The sequence below is a fragment of the Aphidius gifuensis genome, linkage group LG3 (assembly GCF_014905175.1).
Source record: "Aphidius gifuensis isolate YNYX2018 linkage group LG3, ASM1490517v1, whole genome shotgun sequence".
NCBI classification, from domain to species: domain Eukaryota; kingdom Metazoa; phylum Arthropoda; class Insecta; order Hymenoptera; family Braconidae; genus Aphidius; species Aphidius gifuensis.
In genome coordinates, this window is record NC_057790.1 from 19,317,519 (window position 1) to 19,335,441 (window position 17,923).

The window sequence follows — 17,923 nt, forward strand, 5'->3', positions numbered from 1 at the left end:
AAAACAAAGTAGACAGACAGTATATACATCCGCACTTGGCGTCGATAGTTGCATATTAAATCTTTTACCTGAATTTTATTATTTTATCGAAGGGAGAGAGAATGAAATGGAAAATTAATAAAACATTGATTTTCATTTTATTCTGTCATGTCAACCCCCAATGAATATATACCATAAATTGTCATTAAATTACAGAAAAAAAAAAACTGTCCATTTGATTGAGATTTAGAAATATAAAAACTAATTTGACAATAATGTAAATATAATTATTGTTTAGATAATTGATATCTGGTATAATAATAATATTCGAAAAATTGTGAAGAATTAAAAAAAGCATTAAAACATATTTAAAAAAATGATAGACATTATTTTTTAACACGTTAACGCGTGAGTCTAAAAGAAGGGATGATAATAATTGAATCAATTAATAGTTCACATGTCAGTTGAGATGAGCCAGCTATAATTCATTATTCTATATTTGAAAAACGAGGCTAGTCGGATCATTGTTTTTTTTTTTGGGTAGTTTAGGCACGAGCTAGAGCAATAAGAGTCATGGGGCCATGAGAAAATAAATGATGGCAGGGTCATGGGCAAGAAAGAGAACGAAATAAAAAAAAAATGTAGAGTCACTGGTTGTACCGTTTTAATGACGTCATTTTTACAGCTAATAGTGTATATAGGCTCTGTGCCCCTTCTATTTTTGGGACCTCGACCTACCGCATATATATATATTTTAGGGTCATGCATCTGTGGCATATATATCATGTGATTCATGACAATTGTATTTTCAATATTATCAATTATTTAATTTTTATATTCTCATTTTTATCTGTACAAAATTTACAGTGAATATAATTAAACATTTTAGGATTATAATGAAAATATTTAAAAATAAAAAATATAAATTAGGATTTATGTAGTTGATGTGGGATTAAGTTATTGTTGACATGCTTCATATGAATGATTTATTTTTTTGGATTTATTCATGTGAAGAATTAGCCCTTTGCCAATGTTAACCAACGAGACAAATTGAATTTATATATATATAATACCAAATCACAAATCGAAATAATATATATTCCTGATATAAACTCACATATCAAAAAAAAAAATATATATTTGTGTAACCAATGATAGCATGTAATCTCCCAAGTAACTGCATTCATTTTTTTTTTTTGTAAGATTATGATGTTCTTTAATATTTTTTATATTTTTAAAAAATATTTTTTCAATGAATATATAAAAATAAATATATTTTTATGCTTTTTTTTTTTCTTCAACATTCGAGAAATTTTAAATGATGACATTTAAAAATATCTGTTTATACATTTGTATTTTTTTATAAATATAATTAACTTTTTTTTTCTCTTATTTACATCAATTTTAATAATAATAATTAATATTTTCTGGGTGTTGATGATTGTTAAATTAAATTTTATCAATAAATAATATTGTAACTTGAAAAAATAATTATTAAAAAAATTTTGTTTAATTACAAAGTATACAACGCAACATATATTGTGTACTTGTGCTGAATAATTCGACGATAACAAGTTCAATGTCAAGTGCGAAATGATATTACGTTTATATCTTTCAACAACATCCGGAGATTTATTTTGAAAAATTCAGAATAGATATTACAAAATTAAATCGAAAACTGCCAAATAATTTAAACTGCATTAATACATTGATTAACAAATATAGATATATATTTATTATAAATAAATTAAGTATTTGTTAGATTTTTTTACAATTATTTCAAGTCAATCAATAATAAAATTCAAACTTTATAAAAAGTGATCGATAAATTTATTAAACTTGCATTTATTTATGCTTCTGGTTTTTTTATTATTTAAAAATTAATTTTCAAAGCATGCCCAAAGGTTACAATAACAGTTACATTAATATTATAAATACATATATTGATGTCTGAAGATACGGTATATCTGAGTGGCGCTTATGTCCTTCAACCGACCCATCATACACGCATATACTGACATAAAATTATCGCAGGTGATATCCTCTTTGGCTCAACGATGTAAACTGAAAAAATAAAACGAAAAAAAAAAAATATATATTTTTTTTATAAATAAATAAATAAATAAATGAAAAAAATATTAAATATTGATAAAGAAAATATATATATAACGAAGAATCAAAATTTTCGTATATAATTTAATCGAATATTTATGTTTGATACATCACTGAGTAAAGGAAAAATTTATAAAAAATATATTACAGAAAAAAAAATAACAATAACAATATTAAATAAAAGTCAATAGAGACAATTTAATAATAAAAATATATAATTTTAATTATATTTTTTGTTATTGTGTGTTGATAATTATGCTTATCAAATTATTAAAGTGTTAAAAAGTTGGTAATTAAAAATTTATGACTTTGAAATTGAGCACCTTGATTGTAATATTGGTTTTTTTTTTTTTAATTTATTTGGAAGTTATCTGCTTGCTTTAGATAAAAGCTCATGATATTTTAATTAAGAAAGGTCATGGATTGACTCTCGTGTGCACTCGTATTTACAAATGTTTTTTTTTTTTTTTATTTCGAATATATATTTGCATAAAAAAAAGAGGTTTAAAAATGATATCATATATTTTTTATTAACCCTATACAGTATTTCAAGTTATAGCTACTGATTCAACAGGTGTGAGAATTTCTTATCAATTTTTTTTCGTCTTTATTTTTATTAAAATTTATTTTTATATTAAAAAACTTATTTTCATATATACTTAAAATAAAAGTACGTGCTAAATTTATTACAACCCCGAAAAATTTAATTATTCAACATTTTTTATTTCCAAATCAAAATATAATCTTACATTGCATCTGAACCAAAAAAATAAAGGCTGTTTTTTATCTTTTTTTTTTATTTTTTTTGATAAAAAAAATAACAAACAAAAAATGATAATATTTATCGCGACTTTGAATATATCCCACTTTATATTTATATATATTTTTATATAAAACAAAAAAAAAAAAATCATTTATTAAGGAAAAAAATTTTTTTCAAACTTTTACTGAAATAAAAAAACAAAATAAATTACAAATAATTGCATATAATAATAATAGTAATAATTTTTATGTGTATATTATTTCAATTGATTAAATAAAAAATCATAAACAAATAAATATATAATTTATAAATTAAATTTCATAACGTTTTGTAACCGTTGAGCTTTTTTTTTTTTTTTTTCAAATCTTTAAATTTAACAATGAAAACAGGATTTACGGGTGTTTAGATTTGCAGTAAATTTTTCAAATGCAAAACATTAAAATATAAAGGTCTAGACGGGGCCCTACATATATATTGTATATTCCATACGTATTTAGTTTTTGATGGGCCCTTAAAAAACCCAGACCGGTTTGAAGGTCACTAGACCAATGGCGCCATATAGCAGTGAATAGCACACTCACACAAATACAAATAATATTTGTTCTATATATATTATAATGTCTATATAATATATATGTATACTAAAATGATATTTTAGCCGATAAAACAAAAAAAAAAAAAAAAAATGAATAAATACGAACATGAGGGTTCACTCTGACTTAGATATTAGAATATTTATTTGTGTCATATTATCTTAAACAATAATGCCGACAGTGTTAATTTAAACAACACGACTGTATCAAAGTTTGACTATTAAAAAAATATAATAATATATCAATAAAAATATAATAAAATAAGTGTGAGTTTGTGTGAGGGGTATAGCCTTTCTTACTGTCACTTTCGATGACTCCAAGGTGAAAGTGGACAAATACATTTACTACTTTTACTTTCTGCTGAGGTTCACGAGAGCCATCAAGATTAACTTTTCTTTTTAAGGCCCCGACTCACATGTACATGAAGATATAACGTGTGTTCATGTATATTATATGTATTTTTACATGTATGGGTTATTTGTTTATGTGATACTGAACTCGTGAAATGAAAGTGGCCGAGTTGGGCATTCATTTGAACGAGAGAGCACTCGGTTGTGACACATTTACCTACTTGACATATCTTTAAGAATATTGAAACTAGATATATGCATAAAATTTTATTTTCATAAAGAAGAATATAATTTTTATAATTTTATAGAAATAAAATGATTTTATATATGAAAAACTATTTCTTCTGGATTTTTAATATTCTTAGTTTTTTTTTAATTGTTTCATCTTTATTTTGTAGAATTTTCAAGTAGTTTTCTTTTTGTATTTAGTTTTTTAGTAATAAAATAAAAAATATAATATTTATAATGTTTTTTTCAAATTTATGTTACAGATATCATGAACTTTGATATGACAAGTCAACAACATAGATCAACTGAAACTTTATCATCGACTGCAATAATGGTGAGTTAATTATAATAACTATTTCATTTTGATCATTTTGATGATTTATTTATGCCATATTAAAAATTAGTTTAATAATGAAAGTCAAAACGATGAAGGCACATTATAATTATCAAGTTTTGTAGAGGGTTTCGCTTTCTTCGTATACATAGCTCTCTACAAATTTATTGTTTTTATATATATTTTGAATTAAAAAAAAAAAAGTGCAATTTATTTATCTAATAACTATAAAATTTTCACAATTTTTTTAACGATATTTATTAAAGTATAAACATATTTAACTTGAATAATTTTCACAATTTTTTTAACGATATTTATTAAAGTATAAACATATTTAACTTGAATAATTTATACATTTTTAATTAATGAATATATTCATTAATTAATTTTCTAATAAACAAGCTGATGCAATTTATTTGACGATATAATTAATTTAAAAATATAAAGAATAATATCATGTATATATAAGAAAGTGGATAAACAAGGTAACCTTGATGTTGTTAGTTCGATGAACTTGAAATCATGCTGTTTTGTAGCATCAAGAAACTATTTTGCATTACTCAAGGTCATCAATATAATGATAATCAAGTTGTTGTTTGTAGCATGTTCATAGATATATTGGTACAAATTGAATGCAAGCTCTTGACAAAATTCGAGGAAGTTAAATTCATCTACCGGAAGATATATATACATATAAGAGGACAATAATTATAATGACAAAAAAAAAAGATTTTAAACTCAATTGAAATGGAAAAAAAAATTGTTTTAAAGTGGGATATAATTTGCAACGAAATAATATAACCTTTCTTACTAACTTGGCAATGACAAATTGAATAAAATGACAACCTGCTTTGAGTATATATATATAAAGTTATTTTGACCCAGTAAATTGCTAATGGATGTGTATGTCTGATGTCTACCGCACTCATCCTGGCCCATTTATTTTGTCAATATAAAAATATTAAATTGACAAGTAGAAAAAAAAAAAAAGGGTCCGTATATTTAAAGATGAAACAAACCAGACCGAAACGCACAACTAAACAAGGAAAGCTCTTGATCTTTTTTATTCGTCACTTTTGGCCTTGGTCTCCTGCTCGAGTCTCTCAAACACACAGCATATAGACATTCTGAACTTGAACCAGTCTTATACACACTTTACAATCATATACCCACAATATTCTCACCTGGACCTATGAATGTTTTTTTTTTATTTTTATTGTTTCTTCAGGCTTATGGTCAATGAAAAAATAAAATTAAAAAAACAACAATACTTTTTTTAAAATTGTTTTTAAAGACTTGAAGTATAGTTTTTTTTATTATGCAACTTTAACAAAAATATCTTAATTAATTTTTTTAAGCTTTTATTATAGATTTAATCTGTTCATTATATATTCAAAAAAAAAACAATTCAAGGATAATTTTTGACAAATAATATAATTAAAAAAATTATGTATTTTCATAATTTATTTAAATGTGGAATAATAACTGTCTGATAAAGTAGATAAAAAAAAATATTTTGTAAATTTTTGAGTAAAACTAGAAATTAAATAAATATATATATAAAGTTAAGTAAATAAAAAAATTAAAAATAACTGCTTTGACAAGAGAGATAATGCATACTCTCCAAATAGAAAAAAAAAAAAAAAGACCTCCTTCAAGATGAAGTTGGCCTTGTCAGACATCATCTCATTTTTCGATGAGTATAAAACCAAAAATAAAAATTTATATCTTTCTCTATCACTCGCATCGTGTTAAATTTTAAGTTTTCTTTTTTTCTTGTTGCATTATATATTATTATAAACACGATCATCTATCTATCTCGACAAAATACCACAACTCTCTATTTCAACTCATGCGTGTTATAACATGTCCCTAACCTAATACAACTCAACAGAGCATCAGGCTTGCCTATATTGTGCGCGCACGGTCTAAACTCGTCACACACACACACAAAAAAAAAAAAAAAAAAAAAAGACCGGTTTGCATTATTCAAGTTCATCTAGATTTGAAGCACACACGACAAGCTTTTAATTAATCTACTATATATAAAAAACAACGAAAGTTTTATATTTTGTCTCAAACAGTTCTTTGTATTTTCAAAGCTAAAATCTATTATCTAAGAACGAAAGCTTTTGCAAATTTTGTAAGTTTCAAATCATTATACTTTTCTTTCAAAACTCAGGGATTTCAAAAGACACTATATATATTTATTTTTTGATATGTTAAAATCATATTTACAAGTCAATAATTTTAATTTGTTTTTAAAAAAAAATTAAATGAAGGCTATATGTATTTGTGTGTATATATATATAGTCGAGACATTTGGCAATGATTTTATATATTTTCTACTCGTATTTCTTACCATGATGTTTCTCGCTGTGGAGATCCGGTGTAGAAGCATCATGGACAATAGGGGTCTGAGGGCCAGATACGACGCAGTTTTTTTTCGGCCCAACCGACTAATTCAAGAGAGATAAAATAAGAGAGAGAGAAAGAGAGACCTTGACCTCGACTGGTTGACCTACAACGCCCGCTTAGAATCGACTGTCTAGCGGGCCCCCTTTTTTTTTTTTTTTTTTTTTTTTCGCTCTGAATTCTAAAGATTTAATGCCCCACATATTACAAAATTTCTGTGTTTTGTATATATACATATATACACGCATATGTACATGTTGTTGGTGCTACCCCATACCCCTATTTTCATTATTATACTATTCTTTTTACCATATGCTTCTCAAAGTCTCAGACGAATTATTATTATTATTTTTAAATTAATTTATTTACTATATATGTATATATATACACCTATATCCAATGTCCAACATCTGCAGCATCATTAAGATATTACGTGCATATATACAAAACTATTGTTTTTATACTCATTTTTTTTGTTCTAAATTAAAATAATAATTTTAATTATTATTTATTAAATTTATGATTATCATGATACGATGATTATTTAATTAATATTTGAGAATAACATGAGATGATGATATGGCATTGCATTAAAATAGATAGTTGGTAATAGTGCGAGAGTGCGTTAAAAAAGGGGATATGCGGGGGCTGATCGATAATAGTGATGATGTTGGGTTCACAAGCCTTGTTCAAGGACAAGGCCATGTGATAGCAGTCGCGCAATCATTACAGCGCATTTAACAACCCCGTATTTGTTGGTCCCTCTCTTGGTTTTCATCATCAGGGACGTCTTTTCATTATTTTGTGCCCTCATACTTTATATATATGTATTACAATTTATATACATTTTAATTAATCTTTCTCAAAGAAACGCAATTGAAAAAATCAAATTAAAATTAATAAACAAAATAAAAATAAATAGAAGATTTAATTAAATAAAATTAAATTAGGCAATTATTATTTATTATATTATTCTTTTTTTTTGCATCTGTATGATTTTTTTTTTAAAATTGAAATGACATTAACCCTGCAGTTTTTTTTTTTTTATTTTATAATTTTTAAATCTATGATTATTCACAAGCGCATGCTCTAAAAATTTTCCCTTTCGCGTTATATATAAAATACAAAGGCGCAAGTATATTTTCATACATGTTAGCACCTTGTATGTATATATGCGAATTTTCAAATATCATATACATAGAGGGTTGCGCTCGTAGATATATGTACATAGTACATAGTTGAGTTTCGTGTGTCGTATATACTCGTTTGTATCGTAGGTCGAGGGCGCGAAAGGGGGTGGGTGGAGAAAAAAGGGAGGGATTCTTGTGTAAAATATATATATAAAAAAGGGGAGATCTGTCGCACAAGGTATATAGCAGGGATAAAACGATGATTCGCAGAGAGAAGTTCGCGAAATATACTACTACTATAGGCCAATGTTGAAATATATACACAGTATTATATATATTTATGTTCGCGTGTAGTTGTGTAGTAGCTGAGCAAAGAATTGCTTATGCACCACTGAATATACAATACAACCAAGCCAACAAGCAAACCACACTCTCACTTTCGCCGGCGCCGACAACGGTTGTGTCGGCAAAAGTGTCGCGCCCGCACCGGCAGTCGTGTGACACATACAGTGCAATAACCATCCACCCTCATTGCCCCCCTCTTATTTACCCTTTTTAATTCAACCCCTATGATAATTTTTTTTTTTTTTTTTTTTTCTATCATTGTATACGGAAAATGATATACAACTGTTGTATCATATTATATATATAATATTGCTCATTGTCATATAGTATTTTAAAATTGGAGTAAAAAAAAATTATTTTTATAGAAAATTATTAAAATTAAAATATATTTGTGAATGCATTTTTTCAAAAAATTCATGGAACTACAGAAAAATAATAATAATAATAATAATATTATTGAAGAATAACGAACCAAAAAAAAAAAAAAGAAAAAACAAAATCTACTCAGAAAATAAAAATAATAACGCATCCTCACGCGATTGTTGGTTAGTTTTTTTTTTTTTTTATATTTTTTATATTTCTCCTCTGGTTGTTTCATGCTTGACAAGAACAGTAAAAATATAGTGGGGGAAAACAGAAAATAAGGGAGGCAAGCTTGACTAAAGTTAAGAGCCGCGTGGTGCTTCATTTGAAAAAGTGTCGCCGTCACGAAATATCCCGCGTGCGCACAAAATTTAGCGTTCTTGAATGAATTTTTATTTAAATTCAAAAAATAATAAAAAAAACACACACACGAAAATTATAAAGAGTATAGTATAGTTATCAATTTGTCATTAAAACAATTAAAAAAAAAAAAATAAATATTAATATAAAATTGTGTAAAAATAATGTTAAATTAATTAATATTTTCATTTAAAATTAGATAACAATGAATTGAATGAAAATTAAGTTATTTGTTTTTTTTTTTTCAATTTTATTACAAGTGAATATATATTTGTTTAAATATATATATATCTAAGCACAGAGAAGTGTGTATAATCCAAGTGTCTAAAGGAGGGAGGAACAAAAATACTCAGAGTGGGAGGTGCGTATGAGTGAGGCGAGACTGAGTGTCACGGACTAGCTTACTCGAGTTTGTTTTTGGGTGAACTCTCACTCACAGGGTGATCGCTTCTACGCTTGCAACTTGTGCTATCAGTGCAACAATAAATTTGTGTGTTTATTAATTGTTAAATTTATTTATTTATTTTCTTTTTTTATTAAATCTTTCAATAAATTGTTTTGTTAATTATTCAAAAGAAAAAAAATAAAATAAATGAATATTCTTTATCAACAATCGTAATAATTAAATCACATAAATATAATGTGTAAAAATAAAAAACTGTGAATATATAGTGTCACTGGATTAATATAAATAGCAGAAAAAAAATTGAATTAAATTAATTAATTAATTAAAAGTGTGACTTGAAATTATAGCAATTTAATTATTTTATTTTAGTTTTTTCAAGTGAAAATAAAAGAAAATATAAATAAATTTATTATTAATAATAGTGTGAATGGGTGTTTGTTGGATAAAAAAAATTAACGTGATATATAAGGATTTATTTTAAGGATTTTGTGACCCGATATTATCGGGGTTAAATTGAATAAAAGTGGCTCATACGGGTGAAAAAGATAGGACAGCCGAATTGCAGGCGGAAGTTCGAAGTGCTATTAGGGTATTAAACGGTTGGTGTCCAAGAGGACCACAACAAACAACAATTGGTCATAATACGCGTGGTGAAACTGTTCTAATGGCACCACAAACACAATCAAGAAGTGCAATACAAAATAATAGACCTGGTGGATCATTAACGGCACCACCATTGGCAACTCCACCACCACCACCGCCTCCACCGCCACCACCTCCACCACCACCATCATCATCGTCATCATCATCGTCATCTTCATCATCGACACTTTTACCATCGGCAACTAGTGTTGTTGTTAGCTCAACATCAAGCATGAGACCACCACCACCTCCACCACCCCCAAGGGCAAGGCCCACTGTTGAGGGTAAAGGTCATCATGAGGAACCAACAAGTTCCATTCCTGATCTTGGTAAGAAAATAATTTTTTGAATATATATAAATCTAAGAAATAGTTTCGATAAATTATTTTTAGTTTGACTGTCGCATTTTTATGAAAAATAAAAAATAATGTAAATACCTGAAAGTTGATCATATAATCGAGCTTCAAAGGTTAAAAACAACTTTGAATTATAAAAACAAGAGTTTAAATAAAAACAAAAATTTTTTATTTGTTTATTGAATTTTTGAAGGATGATTTTTTGATCAATATACATATAAATTTGAATAAATTTTATGATTGTTCAATTATATTAGCTGATTAAATAATAATAATTTCTGTTTTTTATTTTTCATTCTTAATTAGAAATAAACACGTGGTTTTTTTTTTTTCTTCTTCAATTTCCAAGTAAAATTAAACACTATATTCTATGCTAGTATAGTAAAATTAAAATTTCATTAATTCATAATTTGATTATTGTTATTTAGATCAAAAATTATACAACTTAAAACAATAAAATTAATAACTCAATAACTTAATGATAAAAGTTTATTAAAAATTAAAGAAAAAAAAATGCCAGTCAATATAAAAATCAAAAGTATATGAGACAGAAAGTGAATCTGACACCTGGATTGTTATAATCAGTTGTCAGTATGTGTGTGTGGTGTGTGTGTTGTTTAAGTAACTGAATATATACTAGTCTGAATTTTTAACACAAACATTTTATTTCTTATCGACAAGGTAGAATAACAAAGAAAAATAAATGCATGCCGAAAAGATGAAATAACAATATAGAAATGAAGATCATATTATCGAAAAAAAAAATTAAAAAAATTAAATAGGTCGAATAAAAAATTTCTATATTCATAATAAGAATATTATTATAATTTTTTTTTTTTCTTATTAAGGTGACATTGAATTCATATTTATATTATGATCAAAGTGAAATAAATAAATAAAGTTGTATTACATTACCGAAAATTATTCTATTCTATTAGAGCACTCGACGTTAATGATAAATAAAAAAAAAAAAAAGAGTCAATCGTTGGTGAAGGACATTTTACTCTCGGGCCAGTCTAATATTTTATATAGCGGATGGCAAGCGCACGGTGATCGTGACCTCGAATAAGGATAAAAATGAACAATTTATTAATATTATTATTATTATTACTTGATTCGTTGTCGATCAAATATCGTTGACGTTGCTTAGCCTCCTCTGAGTCGCATAAAATTATATACTGTACTTTTTTTTTTTTCTTTTTTTTGTGTTTGTGTTGTGTGCATATGTATTTACACATAGATGTTTAATATGCATTCTATATATATGTATATGCATATCAACATGTAGTATATATACAAATATGTGTATGTATATAGATGATACATGCAAAAAATAATATATAAAGACTCAAGTGCATCGATGCGTTACGTAATTTGTCCCGACTGGAGCGCGTTAAATTTCTCAGCAAATTTTTGATGACCTCGTATATATATATGTTACTTGACTAGCACTATTTTTATATAGATGTGTGTATGGTGTTTTTATAAATCGAAATTGAATAGGTATCAGGACACCAAATGGTGTCGACTTCATTGACCGAGTAAAGCTTTTATATGTATATAGTTAATTTTATAAAAACTATATTTCCTAAAATTAAATTTTAAATGAAAAAATAAATAATGAATGATTTATAAATTTAAATGACAATTAAATTTTATCAAATTTTCTATTTATATTTTTTTAATTTATAAAACAAAGATAAATATAATTAAAAATTTTAATTGATACTTGGCGGTTTTTTTTTTTTTTTTTTTTTTTTTGAACTTGAATAAATTTCTTTTTTTGTTTTTATTAAATTTAATATTATTGGGATATTTGTAAGTCATATGCTATCGGTAATAATCACCGACATTTGAGCTGCGATAACAAATTTCAAGGTCAATGTGTCGAGAGCATCCTATATATAATATATAATATACTCTGTATGCACTCAACAATCGCTGTGATTTTAAAGAAAAATAATATAATGAAAAATTCCTTCGTTGACGATGCAATTGTTTGTTATCTTTCCAATGCGAGCATATATAAAAAAAAAAAAAAGAAATAAATAAATAAAACAAAAATACTTGTTATAAAAAATATTTAAATTTTTTTTTTTTTTTCGTCATTAATTTATCGCATATTGTTACAAGTTATTTATTATTTTTTGATCATTATTGCATTTGTTTATTATTTTAAAACAATTCTTGGCATCTGATAAAAAATTTTTTTTCATTTATTTATGATATTTGTATTTCAAGTGTGTATAAGTAAATTCCGACAAAAATTATATTGAAAGAATGAAAGAGGTGAAAATTAGCCAGGTGACCTTGTCCTTCCGATGTGTTACACACTCACTCTCCCGAAAGCTTTCGGATTTCCTCACGGTCATGGTCATCCAAGTGACGTTATAAAAATATACACTAAATATATTTTATTTTATTTTTCAAATTTTAGAGGTCAATCCATTATAAGTGACTCGTATTTTTTTTTTATTATTAAACAAAGACAATAAATGTTATAATAAATAAAAAAAAATAAAAATTCCACTGGGCCATTGTGTTTTATATATATTTACATAGAAATCATCAAGTCAAATAATTGAAAAATAAATTAAAAAAAAAAAAATAATACAGATAATTTTTTATACTATATATAACAAATCAAAATTTATCAAAATATTTTTTGATAAATAAAACAAATTATAAGCGAGAAAACAATTGTGATATATGAAAAATAAGAGATGAAATTGTAAATGGATTTTTCCTTAACCCAAAATTGCTTTTGGCAACGATATTAGGCGCCACAATAAATTGTCAGATGTTTTTTTTTTCTTTTTTTATTTAATAGCATTATTTTGGAAATTTATACGTGATATAGCACTTATACAGAAGGGGCGTTTAAGGTGATTTGAACGTTCAAGGATACATGAATATACAAAAAAAAAAAATATATATATCGAACAAGTATATGTGTCTGATAGGAAAAAAAAAATAAAAAAATCTTTGGAATTATTCGGGCAAATGATGTCAGGACACACGGTCAATGACACTGTTTTTTTTTTTTTTTTTTCGATAATTTTTATTCACCACACAGCAGAGAGTGACATTGTCATTTTATGCATATATATATTTTTGATAAGTGAATATCAGTGTCTGCAATAAATAGGCATCCGTTGTGCTTTTTTTTGTAAAAATAAAATACGTCAGTAAATTCGGCCTTGGCCTCTGAGACACAACAAAGTGATAAAGTATATAGTCAACCAACCGATAAGCTTTTCTATTCTATTTAAAAACTCTATCAATATTTTGACCTATACTCAACCCGAGTAGAAACTTGTTCAGGATAGCCTGAACACTGATCCAGGCCTGATCAGGATATCGTAAGGCTATCCCTATTCAAGTAACTCTATCACATATCGATCAGGCAATACATTAGATATCATACTTGATCAAGATAAAGTATTAAATTTATTCAATTTTAAATAATTTCATCTTGATCAAGTCTGATACTGGATCAATCTATTAAAGATTAGGAATGGCCTGATCAGGATAGTCATTATCTGTATTTTATCCTTAATAGTAGCTTGATTTTGGATCAAATCTTGATCAAGAAAAATTAAATTTATTTTTTTCAAATAATTTATCAAGATTTGATCCAAATATACTATTATAGAAATAAATGGATCCAAAATGGATAAAGAAAAATATCAAATTTATTTTGTTACTGATTGATATAATTTGTATTTTAAATATGATCCATATCGAATCTTGATCAAGAAAAATTATTGAATTATTTTTCAAATAATTTTTCTTGATCCAGTCTTGTTCAGAATGATCAAGCTATCTATTATAAATACAATATGATGCTATTGATCAATTTTAGAACTATGAGGACAAAAAGTTAGTACGAATTATCGAATGCCTCAATGGCCGAGTCAAGTACTAGCGTTGTAATCCCGTGTCGAAGGTTCGAATCGTAGCAATAATTAGTTAGGTAAATTATAATCAGTTTGTAATAAAAGTTTATATTCTTTTAGATTAAATTAAAAAATAAATTTGAAATCATTAATTTTTGAATAATATGTATCCTGATAGTTTTGATGAATCTGGATATTATGGATCATGTATCTTTATGATCAGGTATCCTGATATTCTGATGAATTAAAGCGTTACATCCTGATCATTCGATAGTATCTGGATCCATTATGGATCATGTATCTTTACTACAGCCTGATAGGTATCTGATCCATTCTGGATAAACCTTACGAAAAGCGTTACATCTTGATGTTGATAGTATATCAGATTGATTTGAAATCAGGCAATGATCAGGGCTTGATAACCTGACCTGAATTTTAGATCAAAGTATCATTTTACGTGTCAAATTTATTTTTTCAAGAAATTAATTACTTGATGCGTCAACTGTCATCTTTTTTTTTTTTTTTAAAATAATTATCATTATCATTTATCAAAAAAAAAAAAAAAAAAAAAATATTGAAAAATTGTAATATAATACAGATTACAAATGAAAAAAAAAATATATATTTTTTTTTCTGATTAAATTGAAAATTATATATGATCTATATAACTTTCTAATCTCACATCAAAGTCATGCACTTGTGAAAATAAAATACATATATATTTATTTTGAAAGTTTCTATAGAATAAAATATTTAATTAATTAGAAATAAATTTAAAATAGTGTTGATTGAGTAAAATGGAGATTTATAGTTAAATTATTTTCTTGAAATGTATAACATGATGAGAGTGAAAATTTTATGGATTTAAATGAGTTTATAAATATGGTTAATTCGCGACTGAGTATTTATATAGACATATTAAATTTTTATGCGAAAAAAAAAGATAAAAAAAAAACAATTTACACTTTCACGTATTTGTGGCATCAATGAACGTGGAGTAATCTTTTATGGTGTTAGGTTTCATTTATAAAAAAAATATTATTTCTTTTTTTTTTTTTTTTTTCATATTTAGACGAATAGAATAATGTTTTATTTATAATTTTTTTAATTTTGGTATATAATGCATATTTTTATTTAAAAATTAATTATGGAGTTGGAAAAAATGCATGTGATTTTATTGTAAAGTTGACAATTTATAGTCTGGCATTGAGGTCTCGTGGTAGTTGTCGGATGTTGAATATGTCTCGTCGTCCCACTTGAGAGGTTCTCGAGGGCAATGAGTATAGAGTGTGTGTTTATGTGTGCATTGCTGAGCAGACACCCTTCAAATTCATCGAGTATTTCAATGAATATTGTGTGGCTTTTTTTTTTTTTTTTTTTAACATATATATGCATGTGTACCCGCACCAACGTTCCATTTCTTTGACTGTTGATTTTTTTTTTTTTTTTTGTTATTTATATTTATTTTTTCCTTTTATCTCTCAATGCGTCTCGAGCATTTTTGTTTGAACGAAACAGTACCCTTATGATATATCCTTAAAATGTTGACGATAAGTGTTGCATTCTCAGGTGCTAGAAATTAATATTTACTTTATTTTTATTTAAAAAAAAAAACAAATAACTAAATATATTTTTTATTTATTTTCTCAAATTTTCTTCTATGATAAAATTAAATTTGTTGAATAATTCATTTGAAAAAATTTATTTATTTGAATTTTATAATTCTTTGTTTTTTTTTTTTTGATAAATTTATCAGTTGTCTAATATATTCTTTTGATGTTCGTTTCTATGAAATTATCAATAATCCAATTTTTTATTTTTAAATTGATTACCATGAATATTTTCATTTTCTGCGAATTAAAATGATAAAAATCAAACGAGAAATTTATTAATAAATAAATATCAAACAAAAAAAAAAAAAGTACAATGGTTTTTTTTTTTTTTAAATTGACATTAATTATTTATCACATAGATTATAAAAAAATTAATAAATTCTTTAATAATTACAAGAAAAATACAAATTTAGTTGAAAAAGAGAGTTCACAGTTTCGACCTTACAAATCCACCCTTGTAAACTCTTTTCAACTTTATCACCCTCTCTTTTTTACCGCCCTTTTTTTAGCTGAGTCACTTGCTACTTGAGTTTTTTTTTTTTATTTATTTATATTTTATACATATATACATGCGAATTTTATTCCCTCTTTGTCCTCATCTGTCTACATTATTGTCGTTTTCTCTCTTGTCCTTCTATATACTTCCCTTTTATTATTTTTTATTTATTTTTTTCATATTCCCCCGTTGATTCTGATATACTCATTTTTTTCTGAAAATGATAGGCTTCACACACGACCATGCAATTAAAATAATTACAGCGAAAAAATACGTTTTGAGTATATTTTTTTTTTTTTGTATTTTTATAATGTCGAAAATAATAATAAACTAAAAAATAATGCGATGGAAATTTTTTCGATGATGATTCATTAATTTAATTTAATTATCAATTAACACTGATTGAATGTATAAGTCTGCTGTTATGAATTTTTATAGTGAGTATATATAATTGCAATTTCTCTGCCAAAGACGGAGACAAATGATTTTATGAATTGGACAAGTACTAACTGATTAATCAATAGATCGTCATTCTTTGCGCCAAATTCAATTACTAAAAATTTATATATAAAAATTCTATTTATATATAATGAATATCAAAGTTTTTACAGTGATAATAAAAATTATTATCACAAATTTAAAATTGAAAAAAAAAAAAAAAAAAAGAAACTAACTAAGTGTTGAGATTTAATTTTGAAGTTAATTAGACATTGAGTCGCGACTCTGAGGCCACAAAATTAATTCAATTAAATAACTACTATAAATTATTTTGACTGAATAATATACAAAATTAAAAAATATATATATATATTTCTTTATAAATTATAGTTTAGCAAAGTAAATTAACAATAAAATAATTGATAAATAAATAAAAATATAAATATTAATAGAAGCTTTTGTAAAAGAATTTAAAGAATATTATTCTTTTTCTTGATCATGTTGAATTGATTCATCATAAAATTGAGATCTTAATTGACCCTCGGTTAAGCATGTCTTTTCATACGATCTATCAAAGTTCATTGTCACAAATACTAATTAAATTTATCTGTATAACAATTTATAATTAAATTAAGAAAAAAAAAAAGAAAAAAATCTATTCTTAAATGCTTGCACAAAAAAATTTCAAAAAATAAAAAAATTTGAAACGTCATTTAAAACGAAAGGAAGTTAAGCATCATTTTTCACATAGAAATAAATACAATCTTTACAATTTTGCAAACGTGTTAAAATAATATTTTTCATTTTGTTTTTTCATAAATTTATATTACCCAGTTGTTGTTTATATAATACATATAAAATTGGATTGACACGAGTCATTTTAAAAGACACACTAATAAAAAAAAAGATGAAATAAAATAAATATAAAAAACAGCAAATTATATAACATATCCGTTCGTTTACCTGTTAGTATATAGGGGTCGATGAAAATGGCGATCATGAAACAGATTCAAGGGTCGTGTGTATATAGAAAAAAAAAAAAAGAAAAAACCACGTAGAGGATATAAAAAAAAAGTAGAGGGTTGTTTATGTATAGTTGTA

At 25.3% G+C, this 17,923-nt stretch overlaps 1 protein-coding gene across 1 annotated transcript in view; it reads left to right on the plus strand.

The window, feature by feature from the left end:
- The first annotated feature begins 9,203 nt into the window (after positions 1–9,203).
- The window catches only part of LOC122852472 (ecdysone-induced protein 75B-like), a 98,656-nt gene continuing 89,936 nt past the window's right edge, over positions 9,204–17,923 (plus strand). The window contains exon 1 of the mRNA XM_044152305.1: positions 9,204–10,349. Within this exon, the coding sequence (XP_044008240.1) occupies positions 10,043–10,349 (307 nt within the window). The 5' untranslated portion in view covers positions 9,204–10,042. The remainder of the gene's footprint in view (positions 10,350–17,923) is intronic.